The 25,434-nt window shown below is 41.4% G+C and overlaps 1 protein-coding gene across 1 annotated transcript in view; it reads right to left on the bottom strand.

The window, feature by feature from the left end:
* myt1b (myelin transcription factor 1b) overlaps nucleotides 1-25,434 on the bottom strand; it is an 83,353-nt gene that overhangs the window by 44,214 nt on the left and 13,705 nt on the right. Inside the window, exons 2-3 of the mRNA XM_063016192.1 lie at nucleotides 13,542-13,642; nucleotides 1,773-1,827 (exon numbers count right to left, since the gene is read on the bottom strand). Coding sequence (XP_062872262.1) covers nucleotides 1,773-1,827; nucleotides 13,542-13,642 — 156 coding nt within the window. The remainder of the gene's footprint in view (nucleotides 1-1,772; nucleotides 1,828-13,541; nucleotides 13,643-25,434) is intronic.

Here is a 25,434-nt window from a genome sequence, read left to right on the forward strand (position 1 = left end):
CGTCCGCCCTGATATACGGGCGTACGAGCACGCGTGCGAGAAACGACTGATTCAGCCGAAACACTGGGGGTTGATGAGGAATAGAATGTGCAGCTATATGCAGCCTTTAGCAAGCGCTGTGATTAATTGTTGCCGTTGAATTAAAAGCAAAGTGTAAAGACTAATGCTAAATCAGCAGGAAGCTTAGCATTTTCAATCAATATTTTTTTCAAAACAGCACATACAGTAAAATGGGGAGGAACAGAACATATAGGTCTGCAGGTTAAAACACTGTGTAGAGATTTTTAGCGTAAGCTAAGCAGATTTTGTGCATTTGTCTATTTTGCTTCATTATGATTATGTTTGCAGTGAGTCAGGTGCCTCCTGGAAACACTGGACAGAGTGGTTGTCCACCTCAGGGCATCACACACTCACCCATGGGCAATTGTAGTATGTTTTTGGGAGGTAGGTGGAAACTGGAGTACATGAAGAACAGTGACCAGTTTTTGTGTATATAACCATGCTACATTGTACTTTGATCACTTTTACACCAATCAACCATAACATGAAAACCACCTCATATACAAGCAAATCTAGTTCTACAATTACTGACTGTAGTCCATCTGTTTATCTGCATGCTTTGTTAGTTCCCTTTCATGCTGTTCTTCAATGGTCAGGACTCTCCCAGGACCACCACAGAGTAGGTATTATTTAGGTGGTGGATCATTCTCAGCACTGCAGTAACACTGACATGGCGGTGGTGTGTTAGTGTGTGTTGTGCTGGTATGAGTGGATAACACACAGCAGCGCTGCTGGAGTTTTTAAACACCTCACTGTCACTGCTGGACTGAGAATACTCCACCCACCGAAAATATCTAGCCAACAGCGCCCTGTGGGCAGCGTCCTGTGACCACTGATGAATGTCTAGAAGATGACCAACTCAATCAGCAGCAATAGACGAGCGATCGTCTCTGACTTTACATCTACAAGGTAGGAGTGTCTAATAGAGTGGACAGTGAGTAGACACTGCTGTGTCTGATCCACTCATACCAGCACAACACACACTAACACACCACCACCATGTCAGTGTCACTGCAGTGCTGAGAATGATTCACCACCTAAATAATACCTGCTCTGTGGTGGTCCTGTGGGGGTCCTGATCATTGAAGAACAGCATGAAAGGGGGCTAACAAAGCATGCAGATAAACAGATGGACAACAGTCAGTAATTGTAGAACTACAAAGTGCTTCTATATGGTAAGTGGAGCTGATAAAATGGACAGTGAGTGTAGAAACAAGGAGGTGGTTTTAATGTTATGGTTGATCAGTGTATTCTACTATATTATAATATCAGGTGGTGTCCCTGTCCAGCCAATATTAGGAAACAGTGATTACCATGGTTCAGTTCATTCAATTAATATATAGTCAGACTGTTTAAAAGGTGTAAAATTGGCCATATAATTAAAAAATATATATTAGTGAACTGGCTTGACTGGATCTATCTGTTATTAGTAGTAGTAGAAAAAATTAAGCATTATTTGACAAATTATTTTAGTAAATTAAAAATTGATACAGTATTACAAACAATATGAATTAGTTTTCTGGAAAAAGTAACTGATTTTGAAACTCAGATTTGTCATTGACCTATATAAAGAACAGCAAGCTCAATCTAGACAGTCAGCAGATAGAAATGAAAACTGATGCTTCGCTGACCAGCGAAAACGGCGCTTTGCTGACTGGCAGAAACGATGACTCTATACGAACAGAAAAAGCAAAAGAGAACGAGCGACTTACTTCGTCCTCCTTTGGACCGTGTCCGTGCGCGCTTGTCATCGATGTCCAAACTCATCTGTGACGGAGATTGAGAAACAGAGTCAGTTTTGGTCAGCAGGGGAGGAGACATCAAGAGAAGATTTGAATGGACCACATAGAAACAACTTGTGGTCCGGCACAGACTAAATATGCAAAAAAAAAAAGCCCCAAATTTGCCCTTGGTTAACTCAGGTCAAATTTAAGCTGCAATGTTGTTGGATTTAGGGCTGCCACTAATGACTATTTTTCTATCTATTAATCTATAGACTATTTTATCGATTAGTCGATTAATCTAAACGATTAATTTTCCTCCCAAAAATGTAATTTAAAATCTCATTTATGCTTCTTTTATTTAACAACAAACTGTATGTCATAATAATATGGCACAGAACTAAATGTAAACAGGGTTTATGTCCATATTATCAAATTCTCAAGTGCTCCATATTAAACAAAGTGCAACATGTGTTTATGACGTTCTGTACACAAAGCAAAGTGCTTAAACTTATAGCAGAAATAAAATAGTTAGATGTGGGCACGTCTCATTAAGTCCAACGTACAGTAACGACAGAATGAGCCCAGATTCTAACCTACACATTCACTCAAAACTTACTTCAAATTCTGAGCAATGTAAACAAAGTGATAAGTGTTAGGGCACATTCACATGAGAAGCTTTTTGCGCTTTGATCACTGCGGCAATTGCAAAAATCGTGAGCCCAGCACAGCAAAGTGCGCGGTGGTCTAACTGAACTCACTAAGAAATACGGTGTTCCAAGATCTCCATGATTAAGTAGTTCAATGAAACAATATAGAAGTAAAAATGCGCCCTAACTGAACTCACTAAGAAATACGGTATTCCAAGATCTCCACAATTAAAAAGCTTAATAAAACAATATAGAAGTAAAAATGCGCCCTACCTGAACTCGCTAAGGAATCCAGTATTCTAGGATCTCCATGATTAAGAAGCTTAATGAAACAATATAGACGTGCAACATGGCGCTAGTGCTGCTGTGGTACCATCAAAGCTTTGCACAGTGTACAAACCACCTTTTAGTTTTGTGCCAGTTTTAAGTATTCCCAAACTTTTGATGATTTGGGTCTTGGAAAACTTTTCTTTGAAAGCTCTCTACACTCGGCCTCTGACTGCTGCAGACGGCATTTTTTAAGACGCCGTTTAATGCCGCCAACCAGTGACCGAACCAAATACGACTTAGGTCATGCACACAGCAAGTAGTGCTGAGGGAAATCATATGAACGCTTATGAATGGAAACGTAGAAATTAAAAAGGATCATTTATAAGCATAGTTTTAACTAATCGACCAATCGCGGCAGCCCTAGTTGGATTTTTTCAGCACATCATACCCCTCACCTCACCCTAGAGAGAGACAGAGAGAGGGAATGTGAATATGCAACAAATTAAAACAAAAGGAAGAAAACACTCACTCTACTAAATTCTACTCTGATCCGTCTCTCTATCACCCCGTAATTTACTGCACCTGAACAATCAATATGATTGAACGTTATGTTGGGGGAGTGCGCGGCATCAGAAAGCCATTTATGACCGCAGCCCCCATGCCAAGCAGGAGTGGCAATTATTAGCAGGAATAAGCGTAGCGCTGTGTAACAATAAAACAAACACAGTCGCTCAAATCACTGTAATTCCTGTCTCATAGTGGCTGCTCAATCAGAAATCACTAGACTGTGCTCTCTGGCACAAAAGAGCAGGTGTCGAACCGTGTTTCACACTAAAACACACATACAGGGAGGAACGAGCTTATGCTCAAGCGGTTGGATGTTTTTAGGCACAATGGCACCATTAGCCTTGATTACCCGGCTGCGCTGGAAATCAAACGGAATCCATGCAAACGCCCTTCACCCTACCTCCTATTGACCTGCACTGGACCCCACTGTTTCTACACTTAGCCACTTTGTTGGATGAGGCCTAAACCTGGCAGAAGCACATTAGAATTAAACAGGACTTCCCTCCCTCTAACTCTCTTCCTTTTGACTTGTATAGATTGTGGTTGATTCAGGACAGGAGTGTGGGCTGGATAAAAAGTTGGCTGTGTTCATGTGTGCACGTGTGGCTTGGTGTGTGTGTGTTTTTTTTTTTTTTTTGAGGGGCGGGGGAAGGGGGGGGGGGGTGGATCCGGGTGTACAGGTGCCACCAATGCCCGCTCTTCCTCTCTCAAACACTCTACGAACTCTTCCAACAAGCCAGCTTTGTTCAGACGGAAGATTCACACACACAGTCCTAAAGAAAAAGTTTACTCGAGCACTTCAGACAGGGGCAGCTGACATAAACGCTGATGTTGTGTTCGAGCGTCATTCATCAGGAAAGTCTGTGTACCCTCTCTGTTCCTGAAACGTGCCTGTGAACCCGAAACACAAAGACCAGGGGCGGATGAGTCGATTCATTATACTCCTTTTAATGATGATACTGAGCTGCTCTGTACTCTCTCTCTCTATTTCTTTCCCAGTCCCCCCCGATCATTCTTCCTTTCCCTTTTGGCTAATAGTCAACACATGAATTGAGCCGGCACTAATAGAACCAGCATTGCTTTCATGTTTGCGTAACCATAGCTACATGAACGTCGCTTCCTAATAGGTAAACGCATTACAGTTCAAATTCCTTTTTTCAAATTCCACCTCATTAAATCTGTACACGAGTGTGGTCCGTTTCATCTGCTTCTTCTACCTCTGTTACAAGGGCTTTTTGTACAGCTTTGACCTTTATTTTTGTACCTTCATGCATTACACGTTTAGGACAAAAATTCATAAAACGATGTCTTAAAAAGTATTTACACCCCCAGTCCAGCTGTCACGTTTTAAGATGATTAAAACCTGCTGGATTTTGAAGAGGACATCTGTGGCTAAACGGGAAACGGTGTAGTTTGTTTTATATCATAACACTAATGGATTAAATTTCGTCGAGGATGTGAGAGATCTCCAAGCTGGGACAAGATAGATACATTTGTTTATTCTTTATTATTTAATTGTTAGATTTTTATTACATTTACATTACATTTTCAGCATTTAGCAGACGCCTTTATCCAAAGCGACTTACATTACAGTATACAGTCTGAGCAACTGAGGATTAAGGGCCTTGCTCAAGGGCCCAACAGCAGCAACCTAGCAGTGGTGGGGCTTGAACCAGCAACCTTTGGATTACTAGTCCTGTGCCTTAACCACTAGGCTATCTTGTTTGTTTGTTTATTAGGATTTTAACCTCATGTTTTACACTTTGGTTACATTCATGACAGGAACGGTAGTTACTCGTTACACAAGGTTCATCACTTCTCAAGGTTATATCGATTCACCTCACTTGCAGGTCTTTGGACTGTGAGAGGAAACCCACGCAGACACGGGGAGAACATGCAAACTCCACACAGAAAGGACCCGGACCGCCCCACCTGGGGATCGAACCCTGGACCTCCTTGCTGTGAGGCGACAGTGCTACCCACTTAGCCACCGTGCCGCCCTAGTTGACAGATCTAGAATCTTATTTGTTAAATACAGGTAAAGTTGCACTTTAAATTGTATTTAAAATGTTTGTACGGTGCTGTTAAACAAGCCAAAAATGCTGCTAAATGTTCTGTGTGTAAAAGTGAAAATAAAAACAGCAGTTTTTCATAAGTGTGCTGTTGTAGGTTCTGTATTTATTCCTTTAGAATATTTGTACACAGTCTGAGCATTGTTATTTAGATAGCTAGTGTAACCATGGTGCATTGAGACATGTATTATTACTGCTTAGTTGTTTGAGTATCGGATTGGTGTCGGTATCGGCCGATACTTAATTTGCAGTATCCGTATCGGAGAAACAGATGGACTACAGTCAGTAATTGTAGAACTACAAAGTGCTTCTATATGGTAAGTGGAGCTGATAAAATGGACTGACTGTCGAAACAACGAGGTGGTTTTAATGTTATGGCTGATCGGTGTATAATGTCCTTTTTATAATTGATTTATTAAACCTGCTACCAATCATTGTGACTGGAAATATAGAAGGGGGGTGTCCCAATAATTTTGTCCTTACAGTGTATTTTGGCCAGTGTACACAGAGGCAGATAGAGATGTGAGTTTTCTAGAAGAAAAAAATGATGTTTTATTAGAATAGATGGAAGTCCGTGCATCCCTTAAGGCTGTGCGCTGCGTTATTAATTTAGTCTTTCTCAGTATTGGGTTGACTTCACTCATGCTCTCTGCGCTGACAGCTCTATGTAAATTGCTGGCTGGGGGCAATGACTCCACAAAGAAGGTCACCTCCCCTCCCCTGGTGAGAATAAATGAGCCTTTTATTCCCCTTCACATTTTTACAAGCGACACACAAAACCTACAGCGGGAGAGTGACGGGGCGACTGACGTCCCTGAAATTACCTGCAGACAGTGACACGCAATTACGCCAGTCCAATGATGTCACCCGGTAGAACGGTCGGGGCCCGTCCATCACGGACGGAGCGGGGAGTGGATTTAATGGACGCATTTGGGGCTCGAAGGATAAGTAGTGGGGGTTGGGTTTTTTATGGATGTACACAATATGGTCAAAAGTCTGTAGTCACACCTTCTAAGGAGTTCTAGATGGGGTATCAGATGAAGCATATGGCAGCATGTTTACCTTAGACAAACACTAGCAGTAGAACAGGTTGTACTGAATAGCTTAGTGACTGGGCATCATGGTGTGCTACTTTTTCCATTAAATAGGTAAATAATTTCTACTACATTAAAGCAGCCCTGGTCAGACTACAGCTAGGCAACAAAGACTCTACATAAGTCCTGAGCATTTAACCAACAAGTGCCACTATTAAGCCCTTAAGCAATGCCCCTAACTTCGATGAAATAAATTTCATTATAATGCAGTTTTTTTTAAGCCATTTCCCCCCTTTTTTCCCAATTTAGCACAGCCATAGTGCCCATAGAGGGTGTATATTTGCCTGACGCACACTCCCTCAGACATGTGCGCAGTCCACCAATCCCTTCTTACTGACCCATACTTTGGTGGATTTGCGTGTGAGGTCGGTTTCGCACATGAGCCACGCCCTGATGTCTGCACCGATCCTCCACTTCTGTACAGGCGCTCTGGCCAACCAGGGTCCTTACACAATGTTGAAGACCCCACCCCCCTATTTAGTCCAGTCTTTTCCCACCCAGCAGACTAGCAGCCAAGTAGCGGCCTGGGCTAACCCACGCCCCCTCCGACACGTATGCATCTTATCACCTACACTTTGACGAGTGCAGTGCAACTCAGCGTTGTGTACGGAGAGACACCCTGAGAGCACTCTTTTCTCATCTCTGTTCAGGCACCATCAATCAGCCAGCAGAGGCCGTAATTGCACCAGTTATGAGAGAGAGACCCCATCTGGCTTAGTCCCGCCCATTTCTGAGTACAGGCGCTCTGGCCAACCAGGGTCCTTACACAATGTTGAAGACCCCACCCCCCTTTTAGTCCAGTCTTTTCCCACCCAGCAGATTGGCAGCCAAGTATGTCTGTTATAACAGTGGTCTCCAACCACCGGGCCACGGAACGTTACCGGTGGGTCATTTATTACCAGGCTGCACAGAAAGAATGAATAATTAGAGATCGCTACAAAAGCAGTGCTTATATTTCGGGTGTTATTGTTACATATCACCCCTAGGTGGAAGCGCTGTCTCGTTGCAGTGAAAAATGGTCATTTTACATCATTTGTAAGCAGTATAATGAAATCCTCCCTCCCTCGCCAGTCTGTGAATGTGAAATTATATCTTATATGAAACCAGTCCGTGGTGCAAGAAAGGTTGGGTTCCGCTGTGTTATAAGCACTTGACATTTGTGCCTGCTAGGGGGCGCCCAGCCAGGTGAGTTCGGAATCCCAATGCTGGTGTGCTAGCGGAATATCCCGCTGCGCCACCTGGGCGCCCATTTTACCACATCTTTTTTTTTTATATATATATATTTTCTCCTCTTTTTCTCCCTTTTTAGGGCGTCCAATTGCCCGATTGCATCATGCTTCCTCTCCACCAATGCCGATCCCTGCTCTGATTGAGGAGAACGAAGCTAACCCATGCCCCCTCCGACACGTAGGCAGCATGCCGTATGCATCTTATCCCCTACACTTTAAAGAGTGCAGTGCAGCTCAGCGTTGGGTACAGAGAGACACACCCTGAGATCACTCTTTTCTCATCTCTGTGCAGGCGCCATCAATCAGCCAGCAGAGTCGTAATTGCACCAGTTATGAGAGAGAGACCCCATCCGGCTTAGTCCCGCCCATTTCTGAACAACAGGCCAGCTGTTGTTCATGTGGCCGCTCAGGCAGAGCTGAGATTCGATACGATGTATTCAAGATCCCAGCTCTGGTTCCAGCGTGTGTTTTTACCGCTGCGCCACCTGAGCGGCCATTTCTACCACATCTTTAAGTTAATTTAGATAAAAGCGTCTGCCATGTGAATAAATGCATCAATAAATAAAAACTGTCAATTCAACATTTACTACTGAGTTCTACTTTATCATTGCTGTGGATTATTGGTTGTAATGTTGGGACGTCAGGTGTCCACGAACTTTGTCTGGCCATGTAGCGTACATGAATAATATTACAGGGCAATAGTTCCATTAACTACCTTATTCATCAGGGTTGCAATTGGTCAGAATCAGTGGCAAAAACACTCGATAGGATGCAAGTCCATTACTGGGGTACCTAGGGACAATTAGGAAAGCTGATCTACCTACTAAACAGACAAAAAGACTGTAATAGATCAAAGACTGCTGTAATACTAGTATCCGCACTCAAACAAGCTTTAAACCTCCATGGGCTTTAAGGCTGCCCTCCAAAGAAAACTGTATTTATTTATTGTTTGTTGATTTGATCAGCATAATTTTATTTGGGATTAATAAAGTATTTATCTATCTGTCTGTCTATCTTTCTATCTATTTATCGTTCGTCCATCTGTCCATCCATCCATCAATCTACAGTGGGGCCAAAAAGTATTTAGTCAGCCACTGATTGTGCAGGTTCTCCTACTTAGAAAGATGAGAGAGGTCTGTAATTTTCATCATAGGTACACTTCAACTATGAGAGACAAAATGAAAAAAAAAATCCAGGAAGTCACATTGTAGGATTTTTAAAGAATTTATTTGTAAATTATGGTGGAAAATAAGTATTTGGTCAATAACAAAAGTTCAACTCAATACTTTGTAACATAACCTTTGTTGGCAATGACAGAGGTCAAACGTTTCCTGTAAGTCTTCACCAGGTTTGCACACACTGTAGCTGGTATTTTGGCCCATTCCACCATGCAGATCTCCTCTAGAGCAGTGATGTTTTGGGGCTGTCGCTGGGCAACACGGACTTTCAACTCCCTCCACAAATTTTCTATGGGGTTGAGGTCTGGAGACTGGCTAGGCCACTCCAGGACCTTGAAATGCTTTTTACGGAGCCACTCCTTCGTTGCCCGAGCGGTGTGTTTGGGATCATTGTCATGCTGGAAGACCCAGCCACGTTTCATCTCCAATGCTCTCACTGATGGAAGGAGGTTTTGGCTTAAAATCTCACGATACATGGCCCCGTTCATTCTTCCCTTAACACGGATCAGTCGTCCTGTCCCCTTTGCAGAAAAACAGCCCCAAAGCATGATGTTTCCACCCCCATGCTTCACAGTAGGTATGGTGTTCTTGGGATGCAACTCAGCATTCTTCTTCCTCCAAACACGACGAGTTGAGTTTTTACCAAAAAGTTCCATTTTGGTTTCATCTGACCACATGATATTCTCCCAATCCTCTTCTGGATCATCCATATGCTCTCTGGCAAACTTCAGACGGGCCTGGACATGTACTGGCTTAAGCAGGGGGACACGCCTGGCACTGCAGGATTTGAGTCCCTCTCAACGTAGTGTGTTCCTGATGGTAGCCTTTGTTACTTTGGTCCCAGCTCTCTGCAGGTCATTCATCAGGTCCCTCCGTGTAGTTCTGGGATTTTTGCTCACCGTTCTCATGATCATTTTGACCCCACGGGATGAGATCTTGCGTGGGGCACCAGATCGAGGGAGATTATCAATGGACTTGTATGTCTTCCATTTTCTTACAATTGCTCCCACAGTTGATTTATTCACACCAACCTGCTTGCCTATTGTAGATTCACTCTTCCCAGTCTGGTGCAGGTCTACAATTTTCTTCCTGGTGTCCTTCGACAGCTCTTTGGTCTTGGCCATGGTTGAGTTTGGAGTCTGAGTTTGGACAGGTGTCTTTTATACAGATAACGAGGTCAAACAGGTGCCATTAATACAGGTAACGAGTGGAGGACAGACGAGCTTCTTAAAGAAGAAGTTACAGGTCTGTGAGAGCCAGAAATCTTGCTTGTTTGTGGGTGACCAAATACTTATTTTCCACCATAATTTACAAATAAATTCTTTAAAAATCCTACAATGTGATTTCCTGGATTTTTTTTTCTCATTTTGTCTCTCATTGAAGTGTACCTATGATGAAAATTACAGACCTCTCTCATCTTTCTAAGTAGGAGAACCTGCACAATCAGTGGCTGACTAAATACTTTTTGGCCCCACTGTATCTATCTAGGGTATCACAGTTGAACAAAAAGGTCCTGGCTTTGATCCCTAGGTGGAGCGATCTGGGTTCTGTGCGTGGGTTTCGTTTGAGTGTCACCCATCTTTCAGTAGCTTTTAATTCAAATTTTTGGTTGGCTTTAATTCCATTTGATCCCTGAAGACTAATTTCCAGTAACAGTTTCTATTTTCCTCCATACCTTGGCAAGAGACCACTATTTCATGTATGTTTAAACTAGTCCCATTTAAATTGGCACAGTGAAGTCACCATCAAAATTTCATTTATATATACCAGGCCTATTTTTAGAGACTTGAAACAGAAAACATAAATCCTTGAAATCCCGAGACGACCCGCGTGTGCATCAGTGCTGTATTTATTATGTGCATGTGCGTGTATGTAACCCTTGCTTGTGTGATTTTAACACGGACCGAGGCGGAGCAGTTCTTTGACGACCAGTCAGCGTGTGGCATTATCTAATTGGATGCTCTTAAAAGGAACGCACGCAACTCCAAGACTTCAAACATATCACATTTGATCAATAAATCAATGCTATGAAAAAAAAGAAACACATTTACTGGGTCCATAGGGGGAGAGTGTAAACTCTCTCGCCCACTCTCTCTCCCTCACCTTCCTCCCTTATGACCGCTCGTATTACTGGAACGAAAAAAGATAGAAGGTTATGTAAAAGTGCCTGCTTAAAAAAAATAAAAAGAGGTACCACTCAGGGGACAAAACCCACACCTAAGCATAACTGGTGAAGATAGAGATAAAAAGTAAAAAACGGAGAGGAAGGGGCAGTTTATTATTTATTTTAGTTTTTTTTAAAAGGAAACAGCTCAAGGACAAACTCACTATCAAACCTGCATGGAAATACATGTTGTTAAGTAAATATGAGGTTAAATCCGAGATCATGTACTGTGGAAGCCACGTTTACTTGGTAATATTACCCCACGTACATTCACATCCATCAGTAAAGCTTAACTAAGTGCTGTGTCAGGCTAGGCGATATGACAGTACTATTAATGTACTCTTCTACGCTAGCATTTTCTTTACCAGAAGGGATTTGAATATTGTTCATACAGCAGTACAGATTGATATTAGTGCTGTGTTGTAAACCGAGCCACTTACACTGTATTGACTGTACAGAAGTGCTTGGAATTGGGAAAAAAACAAAAAACAGTAAGATATTTTGCCAATACATGATCAGTACCAAGGGCAGTGATCAGAAGGTTAGTGGTTCAATCTCTACCACCATCAAACTGTCTAAGTGGGTAGTACTGTTGCCTCACAGAAAGAAGGTCTTGGGTTTGATCCCCAGGCGGGACGGTCCGGGTCCTTCCTGTGCAGAGTTTGCATGTTCTCCCCGTGTCTGCGTGGGTTTTCTCCGGGAGCTTTGGTTTCCTCCCACAGTCAAAAGACATGCAGTCAGGTTAACTGGAGACACTGAATTGCCCTATAGGTGAATGGGTGTGTGTGTGTGTGTGTGTGTCTGCCCTGCAATGGACTGGCGCCCCGTCCCGAGTGTTACTGTGTGCCTTGCACCCATTGAAAAGCTGGGATAGGCTCCAGCACCTCCCCTGCGCCCCTGATTGGAGAGTTGTCGTGATTTACAGCATTGAGGTGTCTACATAAAAACATGCCCCCATATCATGATACATACTTACACTAATAATACGTTATACATACTTTATAGGCTAGAGCTGAGCTTTGCTTGTATTCTATGAGTGTATCAGGTGCAGCAGTGTTGTTGGGATTTTTTAAACCTGATAGTCAGTGCTGGGAAGGACAATCATGCTTCAACCCAAAATATAAAGACAACAGAAAGTGTTGAATGATAAAAGACTAGAGGAAAAGATTAACACTAGGGATGTAATGATGCACCACAAGACAGTTAAAAATTTATTCATATTTGTAACGATGCAACGATTCGGTTTACTTGTATAATGAATCGATATTCACTTTAAACAGCAGAGGGCACTGGCGCTTTTCACCTCGCCTGGTTGACGTCACTACAGGGTTGCCAGGTTCGGAGTTTTCCAGCCAAAATTATTTGTGAGAATGCTTTCTTTATTTGTATTTATTTATTTAATGTGGGATTTCATTTCAGGTTTTTTTTTTACACAAAAAGGGAAATGTGCAGCATTGTTTTGCATAGTTTGTACCTACCCCAGAAATAAAAGGGCATTCATTATTTAGATGTATAAAAGATAAGCACAAATACAGTATTTATTTAATTTTTTCTATGAAAAATAATAATAGGAAACTTTTTCATAATTTGTCTTCAATTTAATTTTGTTTAAAAAAATCGGGGAAAAATCGTATCGTGAACCCAGCATTGTGAATCGCATCGCATCGTGGGTAGAGTGTATCATTACATCCCAAATTAACACAGATTGTTTAGGGGAAAAGAAAACAGCACTGATCTGCTCACAGGGTATGTGTTCCTAATAAAGAGACCAGTGAGTTTAAATAGTATTTAAAATCCCCAACAAGATTGCTGCACACTCGCTGCTGATACTCACTGCTTACACCAGAACCACACACACTACCATGTCATTACCATGTTAGTCTCATTGTAGAACTAAGAACTGGTCAGTTGGGGTTCTATGGGGGGGGGTTCTTTTTAAATGATAAATTGGGTACCGGGATGACAAAGCCTACAGATCAACAAATGGGCTACAGTAAATAATTGTATACAGACAAATGTTTATCTGTATGTTAGGTGTGGCATACAAAAATAATCAAGAAATGCACACAGCAGATGGGTGTACCTAATAAATTGCTCTGTGAGTGTATCTAATAGTATGCAATAATGGTCATTATTTCTGTGTGTGTGGAATATGATGAGTGCACAAGATTTACGGCTGAGAGGTGTACTTTTTTATATAACTACAATGAAGTAAAAGAAACTGATGTGTTAATACTATAAATAAAGTAGAAATTGTTAAAACAATTTGATCAAAGCAAGTCAGATCAAATAACATGTAATAACACTAGCCTGGTCCAAAGAATGCCCAAAAGCCCGTCCTTTATGACTCACAAATGTAACCATGGCAGACTCATTCGAAAAAGGCTAACATGTTCTGCAGAACCTTGACATTTTACCCCATGCACCTTACTTGCACCCATACCAAAAAGGCAAGATCAAACCTTGCTCAAACACAGATCGATGGACCACTCATCCACATGGTTCAGTGATGCTGGAACCGGTATGTGACACTCACTTTGATTGGTCGACTCTGTGATCTGAGAGAGGACCGGCAGCGGCTGATCTTTTCTCCTCGCGTCCACCGCTGGCTCACAAGCTTGCCCTGATACTCATTCTCTGAGAAAGAAAAGAAAGAAGAAAGAGAAAGTGAATATCAGCATCAGCGCTGGCAGACGGAACAGTCTAGTAAGCACAAAGTACTGTCAGAGATGCCTTTCCTAAAGACATGATTCAGCAGTGAAAGGGCCAAGTTGTCCATTCACCAACAAACTCCTACCTCAGCAAACCAAAAACTGTATGACACAGACCGGTGTCCATTTTTTAAAATAATACGTATTGTATTAGAATAGAATAGAATGCCTTTATTTGGCATATATACATAATACACGTGTACAGTACAATGAAATTCTTTCTTTGCATATCCCAGCTTGTTTGGAAGCTGGGGTCAGAGCGCAGGAATGGCCATTGTACGGCACCTTTTGGAGCAGTGGTAGCCCACTAGGCTACCACTGTCCCACAAGAGATCCTACATTTGGCCATCTTTGGTATAAAATATGGCATGTCTTCAAACTGGACTCATACTGTACATGAGATGCACTAGAGAACTGGTCTAAATCAGTTGTTTTTAACAATGTTACCAATACCAGTGGTGATATTTGAAGCTCCCCTAGGGGGTACACCTGATAAAGTGTATGAAAAATAAATACCTCACATACATCTAACATGATGACTTGGATAATGGGAACCAATTTTAGAAATAAAGGTGCCAACATGATGTGGACATCTGAGTGAGAGCTTGCTGGACATCCAATTCCAAAACCATAGAGTCATATGGTACCATTCCCAACAACCATTAAGCTGCCACTGTTGGGCCCCTAATCGAGGCATATAACCCTCAGTTGCTTGGATAATAAGTGCCCTGTCCCAACTGTAAGTCAATAATAAGTGTCTGCCAAATGCTGTAAACGTCTCATGGAGTTGCCATCTGGATAGGCTATTTATTTTAGATTATACATTTACAACATTTAGACACCTTTATCACCTTTATATATTCTACCATATAGAAGCACTTTGTAGTTCTACATTTACTGACTGTAGTCCATCTGTTTCTCTGCATGCTTTGTTAGCCTGCATTTCATGCTGTTCTTCAATGGTCAGGACCCCCACAGGACCACTACAGAGTGAGTATTATTTGGGTGGTGGATCATTCTCAGCACTGCAGTGACACTGACATGATGGTGGTGTGTTAGTGTGTGTTGTGCTGGTATGAGTGGATAAGACACCGCAGCGTTGCTGGAGTTTTTAAACACCTCACTGTCACTGCTGGACTGAGAATAGTCCACCAACCAAAAATATCCATCCAACAGCGCCCTGTGGGCAGCATCCTGTGACCACTGATGAAGGTCTCGAAGATGACCAACTCAAACAGCAGCAATAGATGAGTGTTCGTCTCTTGACTTCACATCTATAAGGTGGACCACCTGGGTAGGAGTGTCTATTAGAGTGGACAGTGAGTGGACACGGTATTTAAAAACTCCATCAGCATTGCATTACCAGCTCAACACACACTAACACACCACGACCATGTCATTGTCACTGCAGTGCTGAGAATGATTCACCGCCCAAATAATACCTGCTCTGTGGTGGTCCTGTAGGAGTCCTGACCATTGAAGAACAGAGGAAAAGCAGGTTAAAAAGTATGTAGAGAAACAGATGGACTACAGTCAGTAACTGTAGAACTACAAAGTGCTTCTATATGGTAAGAGGAGCTGATAAAATGGACAGTGAGTGGTTTTAATGTTATGGCTGATCGGTGTATATATACAGTGTATCACAAAAGTAAGTACACCTCTCACATTTCTGCAGATATTTAAGTATATCTTTTCATGGGACAACACTGACAAAATGACACTTTGACACAATGAAAAGTAGTCTGTGTGCAGCTTATATAACAGTGTAAATTTATTCTTCCCTCAAAATAACTCAATATACAGCCATTAATGTCTAAACCACCGGCAACAAAAGTGAGTACACCCCTAAGAGACTACACCCCTAAATGTCCAAATTGAGCACTGCTTGTCAGAAGGAAGCCTCTTCTGAAGTCTCTACACAAGAAAGCCCGCAAACAGTTTGCTGAAGACATGTCAACAAAGGACATGGATTACTGGAACCATGTCCTATGGTCTGATGAGACCAAGATTAATTTGTTTGGTTCAGATGGTCTCAAGCATGTGTGGCGGCAATCAGGTGAGGAGTACAAAGATAAGTGTGTCATGCCTACAGTCAAGCATGGTGGTGGGAATGCCATGGTCTGGGGCTGCATGAGTGCAGCAGGTGTTGGGGAGTTACATTTCATTGAGGGACACATTAACTCCAATATGTACTGTGAAATACTGAAGCAGAGCATGATCCCCTCCCTCCGGAAACTGGGTCGCAGGGCAGTGTTCCAGCATGATAATGACCCCAAACACACCTCCAAGACGACCACTGCTTTATTGAAGAGGCTGAGGGTAAAGGTGATGGACTGGCCAAGCATGTCTCCAGACCTAAACCCAATAGAACATCTTTGGGGCATCCTCAAGCAGAAGGTGGAGGAGCGCAAAGTCTCGAATATCCGCCAGCTCCGTGATGTCGTCATGGAGGAGTGGAAAAGCATTCCAGTAGCAACCTGTGAAGCTCTGCTAAACTCCATGCCCAGGAGAGTTAAGGCAGTTCTGGGAAATAATGGTGGCCACACAAAATATTGACACTTCAGGAACTTTCACTAAGGGGTGTACTCACTTTTGTTGCCGGTGGTTTAGACATTAATGGCTGTATATTGAGTTATTTTGAGGGAAGAATACATTTACACTGTTATATAAGCTGCACACAGACTACTTTTCATTGTGTCAAAGTGTCATTTTGTCAGTGTTGTCCCATGAAAAGATATACTTAAATATCTGCAGAAATGTGAGGGGTGTACTCACTTTTGTGATACACTGTATATATATAATACAATTTATGTTCTATAATGAATTGTGCACATTTGTTAGCATTAGGTGATTAAAACACCTGAACTCAATTAGCAGGAGTGTGTTCACGCTTTTGGATTCATAGGGTTTCTTGATGACCTCTACAAAGGATGAGCTGAAGTGTGAAGTAAAGGCGAAGTGTAGAGTGTTTTCAAGATAAGATGGACTCTCATGCGTTTCTGTTGATGCGCACTGAAACAGGAGCATACATCAAATTTTACGCACCCATTTGTGTGAGATTGCACATGCATGCTAAATTAGCTTCAGTCTGTCAGTGGGCTATAAGAATCAATCAAAGAAGGACGTTTTACTGAGCTTTTAGTAGGAAGGGTTTAACAGAAGGGGGGTGGGTGATATCAGAGTACCGAGGGGGGAGGGTCAGGAACTAAAGTAAATAACAAATCACCCATAAATCTGCATGCTTTCCCCTCATTCCTGTTCTCTTTTCATTAGGGTAATAGCCTTTGCCTTGCCTCTCGATTGACATGCAAGTTCAAGTAATAAAATCAGATGAAGAAAATACCCCAGAACCCGGCACTAATGCTGTCATTCTTCATCTGTGTGGAAGTGCTCATCTCATTCATCACAGTACGTGAATCTGTGTTTTTGGTTGGATGTGCTCAAACCGTGGTTCGTATTGCCTTCATTTAACACTGTCAAGTTACAGACTAAACAGATGAGTTCATTTATTTTTAAATTACACCAAAGAGTTGATACATTTCTTACATCAAGATTTGAACAATGCAATTCAATGCAAATAAACATTTACTCCACTGGCAAACATTGTGAAAAAAGAACATATAATAATTTAAGTTTGCTAATAATTCAAGTCTTTCACCCTCTACTGGACATAATATTGTGAAATGATTGAGTAAATCCTAAGAAATCTCAGTCCGACTCCCTGTCCACTCACTGTCCATTTTATCAGCTCCACTTACCAAATAGAAGCACTTTGTAGTCCCATCTGTTTCTCTGCATGCTTTGTTAGCCCCCTTTCATGCTGTTCTTCATTGGTCACGACCCCCACGGGACAACTACAGAGCAGGTATTATTTAGGTGGTGGATCATTCTCAGCACTGCAGAGACTCTGACATGGTGGTGGTGTGTTAGTGTGTGTTGTGCTGGTATGCCTGGATCAGACACAGCAGTGCTGATAAACACCTCACTGTCACTGCTGGACTGAGAATGGTCCACCAACCAAATATATACAGCCAACAGCTCCCCGTGGGCAGCGTCATGTGACCACTGATGAAGGTCTAGAAGATGACCGACTCAAACAGCAGCAATAGATGAAAGATCGTCTCTGACTTTACATCTACAAGGTGGATCAACTAGGTAGGAGTGTCTAATAGAGTGGACAGTGAGTGGACACGGTATTTAAAAACTCCAGTAGCGCTGCTGTGTCTGATCCACTCACACCATTGTCACTGCAGTGCTGAGAATGATCCACCACCCAAATAATACCTGCTCTGTGGTGGTCCTGACCATTGAAGAACAGAGTGAAAGCAGGCTAAACAAGTATGTAGAGAAACAGATGGACTACAGTCAGTAATTGTAGAACGACAAAGTGCTTCTATATGGTAAGGGGAGCTAATAAAATGGACAGTGAGTGTAGAAACAAGGAGGTGGTTTTAATGTTATGTTATGGCTGATCAGTGTATATACTGTAGCCGCATGGATTTGGGAGTACTTTGGAAAATCGTTGTCGCATAACACAGTTCACCACTGCATCAGGAAATGCAAGCTGAAACTCTAATAAGCAAAGAGAAAGCCATACAACAATTTTATGCGGGAAATGCGCCGTCTCAGCTTATCTCAGATGGAAACGTGCTTTGATTAAATGAGTCCGTGTTTCAGCTTGTTTTCAGTAAAAAAACAGGTGTTTGTGGAGTTCTATGCTACACAGATGTTTTATTGACACAAATGCTGCCATCAAGGAAGCTTATGATTATTTCAGCAAGACAATGCCTGGCCACAGTCTGTATGAGCTACCTTGCTAAATACAGAGCTTGACTGGCCTGCCTGCACAATGTCTTCTACAGACTGATGAGCATTTCAAATAGTATCCTCGATTCATAAATCTTTAAAATGTGTATGTAATAGAAAAGGTGATGCAACACGGTGGTAAACACGCGTCTGTCTTTTTATAAATGTGTTGCACACAGTGCAGTTGCAGTACAAAATCCAAAAATCTTCTCTTTGTATTTTTGTCAGTTAAACAGAAGTTCAACACAATGAACAAATCAGATTCTTGTTTTTACTTTACAGGAATAGGATGTGTGTGTGTGTGTGTGTGTGTGTGTGTGTGTGTTTGTGTATATACAGTGTATCACAAAAGTGAGTACACCCCTCACATTTCTGCAGATATTTAATTATATCTTTTCATGGGACAACACTGACAAAATGACACTTTGACACAATGAAAAGTAGTCTGTGTGCAGCTTATATAACAGTGTAAATTTATTCTTCCCTCAAAATAACTCAATATACAGCCATTAATGTCTAAACCACCGGCAACAAAAGTGAGTACACCCCTAAGAGACTACACCCCTAAATGTCCAAATTGAGCACTGTGTCATTTTCCCTCCAAAATGTCATGTGACTCATTAGTGTTACTAGGTCTCAGGTGTGCATAGGGAGCAGGTGTGTTCAATTTAGTAGTACAGCTCTCACACTCTCTCATACTGGTCACTGAAAGTTCCAACATGGCACCTCATGGCAAAGAACTCTCTGAGGATCTTAAAAGACGAATTGTTGCGCTACATGAAGATGGCCAAGGCTACAAGAAGATTGCCAACACCCTGAAACTGAGCTGCAGCACAGTGGCCAAGATCATCCAGCGTTTTAAAAGAGCAGGGTCCACTCAGAACAGACCTCGCGTTGGTCGTCCAAAGAAGCTGAGTGCACGTGCTCAGCGTCACATCCAACTGCTGTCTTTGAAAGATAGGTGCAGGAGTGCTGTCAGCATTGCTGCAGAGATTGAAAAGGTGGGGGGTCAGCCTGTCAGTGCTCAGACCATACGCCGCACACTACATCAAATCGGTCTGCATGGCTGTCACCCCAGAAGGAAGCCTCTTCTGAAGTCTCTACACAAGAAAGCCCGCAAACAGTTTGCTGAAGACATGTCAACAAAGGACATGGATTACTGGAACCATGTCCTATGGTCTGATGAGACCAAGATTAATTTGTTTGGTTCAGATGGTCTCAAGCATGTGTGGTGGCAATCAGGTGAGGAGTACAAAGATAAGTGTGTCATGCCTACAGTCAAGCATGGTGGTGGGAATGCCATGGTCTGGGGCTGCATGAGTGCAGCAGGTGTTGGGGAGTTACATTTCATTGAGGGACACATGAACTCCAATATGTACTGTGAAATACTGAAGCAGAGCATGATCCCCTCCCTCCGGAAACTGGGTCGCAGGGCAGTGTTCCAGCATGATAATGACCCCAAACACACCTCTAAGACGACCACTGCTTTATTGAAGAGGCTGAGGGTAAAGGTGATGGACTGGCCAAGCATGTCTCCAGACCTAAACCCAATAGAACATCTTTGGGGCATCCTCAAGCGGAAGGTGGAAGAGCGCAAAGTCTCGAATATCCGCCAGCTCCGTGATGTCGTCATGGAGGAGTGGAAAAGCATTCCAGTGGCAACCTGTGAAGCTCTGGTAAACTCCATGCCCAGGAGAGTTAAGGCAGTTCTGGGAAATAATGGTGGCCACACAAAATATTGACACTTCAGGAACTTTCACTTAGGGGTGTACTCACTTTTGTTGCCGGTGGTTTAGACATTAATGGCTGTATATTGAGTTATTTTGAGGGAAGAATAAATTTACACTGTTATATAAGCTGCACACAGACTACTTTTCATTGTGTCAAAGTGTCATTTTGTCAGTGTTGTTCCATGAAAAGATATACTTAAATATCTGCAGAAATGTGAGGGGTGTACTCACTTTTGTGATACACTGTATGGTTAAACCTGTAAGTAGGAGGTCTGTTTTGCTTTCGCCTAATTCTCGTCTACCAGCGGAGTAATTAAAAATTAGCAGATCCAATCTGGCTTATTTAAATGCTGCAGAAAAGCAGGACAGGAAGTCACCAGAACTAGAGAGATGTAGGGCATTGGCGGTGGAAGCATTTTCAGTGTTTTTGTTTGTTTTATACTTACATTTTTAACTTCTAGTTTTTCCTCAAACGATGCTGTTATACCAGCACTACAATATCTTTTACAAAATCTATTCTAAAAATAAAAATGCAACTAAAATCAGGATTAATAATAAAAAAGTTTTCAAATCCAAAATTATGTGAACTGTAAAACAAACAAAAACCCAAAAATTAAACAACTTTTAAAACAAAAAAACTACTTTAATCCATCAATTTTATGTTAAAACATGATTAAAAATGCATTTGATATAACTTTTAACTCACTGTCATCAAATTGTTTATGGTTATAATTAGGGATGCATCAATACAATTTTTTCCCAACCGAGTACAAGTACATGTATTTTTGTACTTGCCGATACCGATACCAATACCTATTTAGAATACCGGTTTTTTTTTTAAACAAAAACACACGTGAGAAGTGACGAGAAGTTTAATGATACCACGTCCAGAAATGCACGTCAACAAGTAGCGAGTGATCAAAGTGTTTGTGCGCTCACGTGATGAAATCAAGGAGGAAAAATAAATGAATCTGAGTGGATTTGGCAACACGAATAGCATGGATTGTTCTGTAGTGAGTTGGAGGTTAATAAATATTTTTGCAATGTTGGTGTTTTGTTGTTATGTTCTGTAGAGAACGATCAGGTCAGAAATACTGTAAAACGTGTGTGTGTGCCGGTGTATTCTGATATAAACTATATTATCCCCCTGTCCCACCTGTTTACACTCCTCTCCTGCGTTTCCCCTCACACCATATCCTGCGTTCTCATTGGCTGTTCGACATGTCACTCATTCCCAGTCGCACATCTGAGATCAGATATCTGACGTGCTAGAAAACTCGAACGCTCGGTGAGCCGGTCGGATCGAGTTGTTGGATAGTTCACACTTGGCGGTCGAGAGCCGAGTTTTGATCGCCGAGCGAACGCCGAGTTGCTCCAGAGCCAGGAAAATCTAGCGCCGGCAAATCTAGCGCCGACCAGTCGCCGAGCGAAAATCAGGGCAAAAGTCGTGTAGCGTGAACCAGGCATAACGCAGCAACGTGCACTAGGCACACGGTATCGGATGTTTAGTATCGGAGCCTCGTTTGCGAGTACGAGTACAAGTTAATGAGCGCGGTATCGGGCAAATACCCGATACCAGTATCGGTACTCATGCATCTCTAGTTATAATAACACAAACTAAAACTACTCCCTAAAGCCAGATAAGGTGAATGCCACACATTTCTGTGGACCTGATTTTAAATCCTTCCTCCTGGTATATGCAAGTGCGTGGTGCCCTGTAATAAATTGGCACCCTCTTTGGTGTGTATTCCTGCCTTTTACACAGTGTTTTCTGTACTTGTTTGGCACTGGACTGTCTAAAGGAAGGAAAGTTTGGTGGTCGCTTGGGGGTCACCCATACAGAGCCAGCACATTCAAAAGGTTAAAACATTGAACCTTTTGTGTTTTGAAGAACATGTTAAAACTACCTGCAGGAACCAGTTACAGTTGGTTTACACATTTAGGCTACCAAGAAGAACCTTGGCTTCTTTATCCATTGTGCAACTCAGCCTTTACACTAGTAAAACATAGTGCTTTAAAATCAAGCGAAATATGGCAATATTGGGAATAAAGACTTTATAATCTGGAGTTGGGTTTAAAAGTCAGAAGGGAGTGACTATGGAGCTTAATACCTGTACTTTTAATAATATACTGTTCATTGGGACAAAATGCAATTATTGTCTATAACAGAGCTCAGAAAATGAAACATTAGAAATGAGAAAAAAGAGAATATTAATAAGAAAGAATAAAAGAAGCTGTTAAAAAATCAGTAAATGGTTATAATATACATTTCAAACATACACTACATGCACTTTGCTATGTGGATGTAATGATGCACCACAAGGCAGTTAAAAATCGGTGCACATGTGCCACGATTCGAATCGGGAATTCATGTCAAATGAATCGATATTCGCTTTAAACAGCAGAGGGCACTGGCGCCCTATTCAACTCGCCTGGTTGACGTCACTACGAGTTGTACGAGATTTTCCAGCCAAATGTATTTATGTGAGGATACTTTCTTTATTTGTATTATTAATTTATTTATTTAATGTGGGATTTATTTCCAAATTTAATTTCTTTTTTTTCTTTCTTTTTTTCTTTTCTTTTTTTTTTACACAAAAAGGGAAATGTGCAGCATTGTTTTGCATAGTTTGTGCCTTCCTCAGAAATAAAAGGGCATTCATTATTTAGATAAATAAAAGATTTTATTTTATTTTTTAAGAGAAATAATAAAAGGAAACTTTGTCATAATTTGTCTTCAATTTTATTTTGTTTAAAAAATCGGGAAAAAAATCGTATTGTGAACCGAGTATCATGAATCACATCGCATCGTAGGTAGAGTGTACCGTTACATCCCTACTGGGTAGCCTTGAGAGTATGAAAATGACACTGGATTAAGCTCTCAAGGTTAGAGACGAATGGAAAGACAACCTGCAGTCTAAGGTACTTAATCTCAATGCTGTACCGCAATGGCAGAATATCATCTCATGATTGCAGTATGGACGAACTGGCACAATAGCCCCAAATGTTTGTTAGAGTGGTGGTTACCTAATACATCTGTAGATTACCTTTGGTGTCTTTAGGTTATTTTAAATGTCCTAAAGAGACAAACGATTGCCTTTAGTAATAGTGATAAAATATTTTACAAAATTCACTGTATAGCATTCATTTATTTACCTGCTGGCAATAAGTGTGGCTGAAACACATGGCGTAAATAATTAGGAGGAGTGTTTACATACAGTACATGGTAAAAAAAAAAAGAAAGCAGATCTTTAAGAATAACACTTGGGTGTATTGTCACTTTAGATCATAAAACTAAATGTCACATTATGGATTATATTAAACATGGCAGTGAAAAGTGCAATTCATTCATTTTGCCAAGCTCTTTGACAGTATCATGTAATACTTTGGGCTTTTTTTCCTGCTTCAGCATGCTTATGTTTGGAAGAATGAAAAGCACTGAGCAGGTAACAAGGTTATAAATGAAAGAAAAACCTCAGCATTTTCATCTAAAGGAAAGCATCACATGCTATCTAGGCCCTAAATTCCCTGCTGTGAGGTTCCTTAATGGCAGAACATCGTCTCATGATTGCAATTTTATACAAACTGGCAAAATGATACAGGTTTCTGGTACCCTTACTTTTAATCATAATGAAAAAGCCCTATTATTGTTATCTGAATCCCATGCCACTCTGCCACAAAAGCTCTTAGATTCATATTAATCACGTAAATATATATACAAATCTATGGATTAAAAGGTATTTTGTTTGATGAGTATGCTATGTAATGTCAGAATGAACAGCCTGGCAGCAAAATAGCATTAAAAACAACACGTTGCGGGTTGTGAATTTATGCAGGTGCACTCAAATCATGCATTTCAAAGCTTCCTCGCTATTGCAAATAGCACTCTTGTATATTAAAGACAAGGCAGGGGTCAGGGTTGGTCTGTTCTTAATAAACAAGAGCCGTGACTCTGTGCTGTGCACTGAATACGAAGAGCACACTTTGGCCCAGCTGCTCTACTGCACATGCGCATTAGCTGTCCCCACTCGAGCACCTGCTGCCCGGCGGTCTTCTCTCCGGTAGCACACATACCTAATTTGGGCTATAAACAATACCCAATCATGATGTGATGTTTTATCATTTTTCGAACATTGTAAGCAAAACATATTCATTGTTATATGCACGGATGGTCTGTAACGCGTTACTTAGTAACGCGTTACTCTAATCTGACCACATTTTTCAGTAACGAGTAATCTAACGCGTTACTATTTCCAATCCAGTAATCAGATTAAAGTTACTTATCCAAGTTACTGTGCGTTACTATTTTTGTCATTTTCCTTAGTGAAAATATATTTTTGCTTTCTTCTTGGCAGGGGCGGAGCCAGGGGGTGGCCAGTGGTTGCCATGACCACCATAAAGTAATCTCCGGCCACCCCTCTGGCCCCCCCACCACCGCTTTGCCGGCAATTTTTTCGCGGAAGCATTTCTGCACGCAGGAGCAGCGCACCTCAGATGAGTAGTTCTTCACCAAAACAGTGCAGTAATACACTCAACATAAATGTCAACCACCAACACAATTACAGAAGTAGTACTATTTAGTAGTGTTCGTGGCGCGCTACGAGTAAAAGCGCCAGCTGGCTCTGCGCATTCCAGTGTTGCCAGACTGGGCGATTATCCGCCAAATTGGGCGGATTTTGTTGGAAAACAATTTAATAGCAGGTAAATAACACTTCTATTTAAAAGAAAATCTTCCGTTTTAAGAAGCTCCAGCATTGTAGAAGGCTATTAAAAGTAAAGTCAATTTTCAATGCTGATTTAGCATAATAGTGTTGGTCAGTCTGTATCATATTCTTGAAAGAAAATTAAAATTTGTTTTCCATGCATTCACACTAGCATGTTCTGGGATTCAGTTGAGTCTCATCAGTACACACAAGTTGGCAGCCAAATGATAAAGTATTGCAAAGGAATATCTTTGAAATATTCCGCATTATATAACTAATAAAGTAACTTGTAATCTAACTTAGTTACTTTTAAAATCAAGTAATCCATAAAGTAACTAAGTTACTTTTTAAAGGAGTAATCAGTAATCAGTAATCAGATTACTTTTTCAAGGTAACTATGCCATCACTGGTTATATGGTTGTATAAGCTGAAGTTGTAAAGCTTCTGTTTTCTATACACTTGGCTTTAAATTGAAAATA

The sequence above is a fragment of the Trichomycterus rosablanca genome, chromosome 19 (genome assembly GCF_030014385.1).
Source record: "Trichomycterus rosablanca isolate fTriRos1 chromosome 19, fTriRos1.hap1, whole genome shotgun sequence".
NCBI classification, from domain to species: Eukaryota; Metazoa; Chordata; class Actinopteri; order Siluriformes; family Trichomycteridae; genus Trichomycterus; species Trichomycterus rosablanca.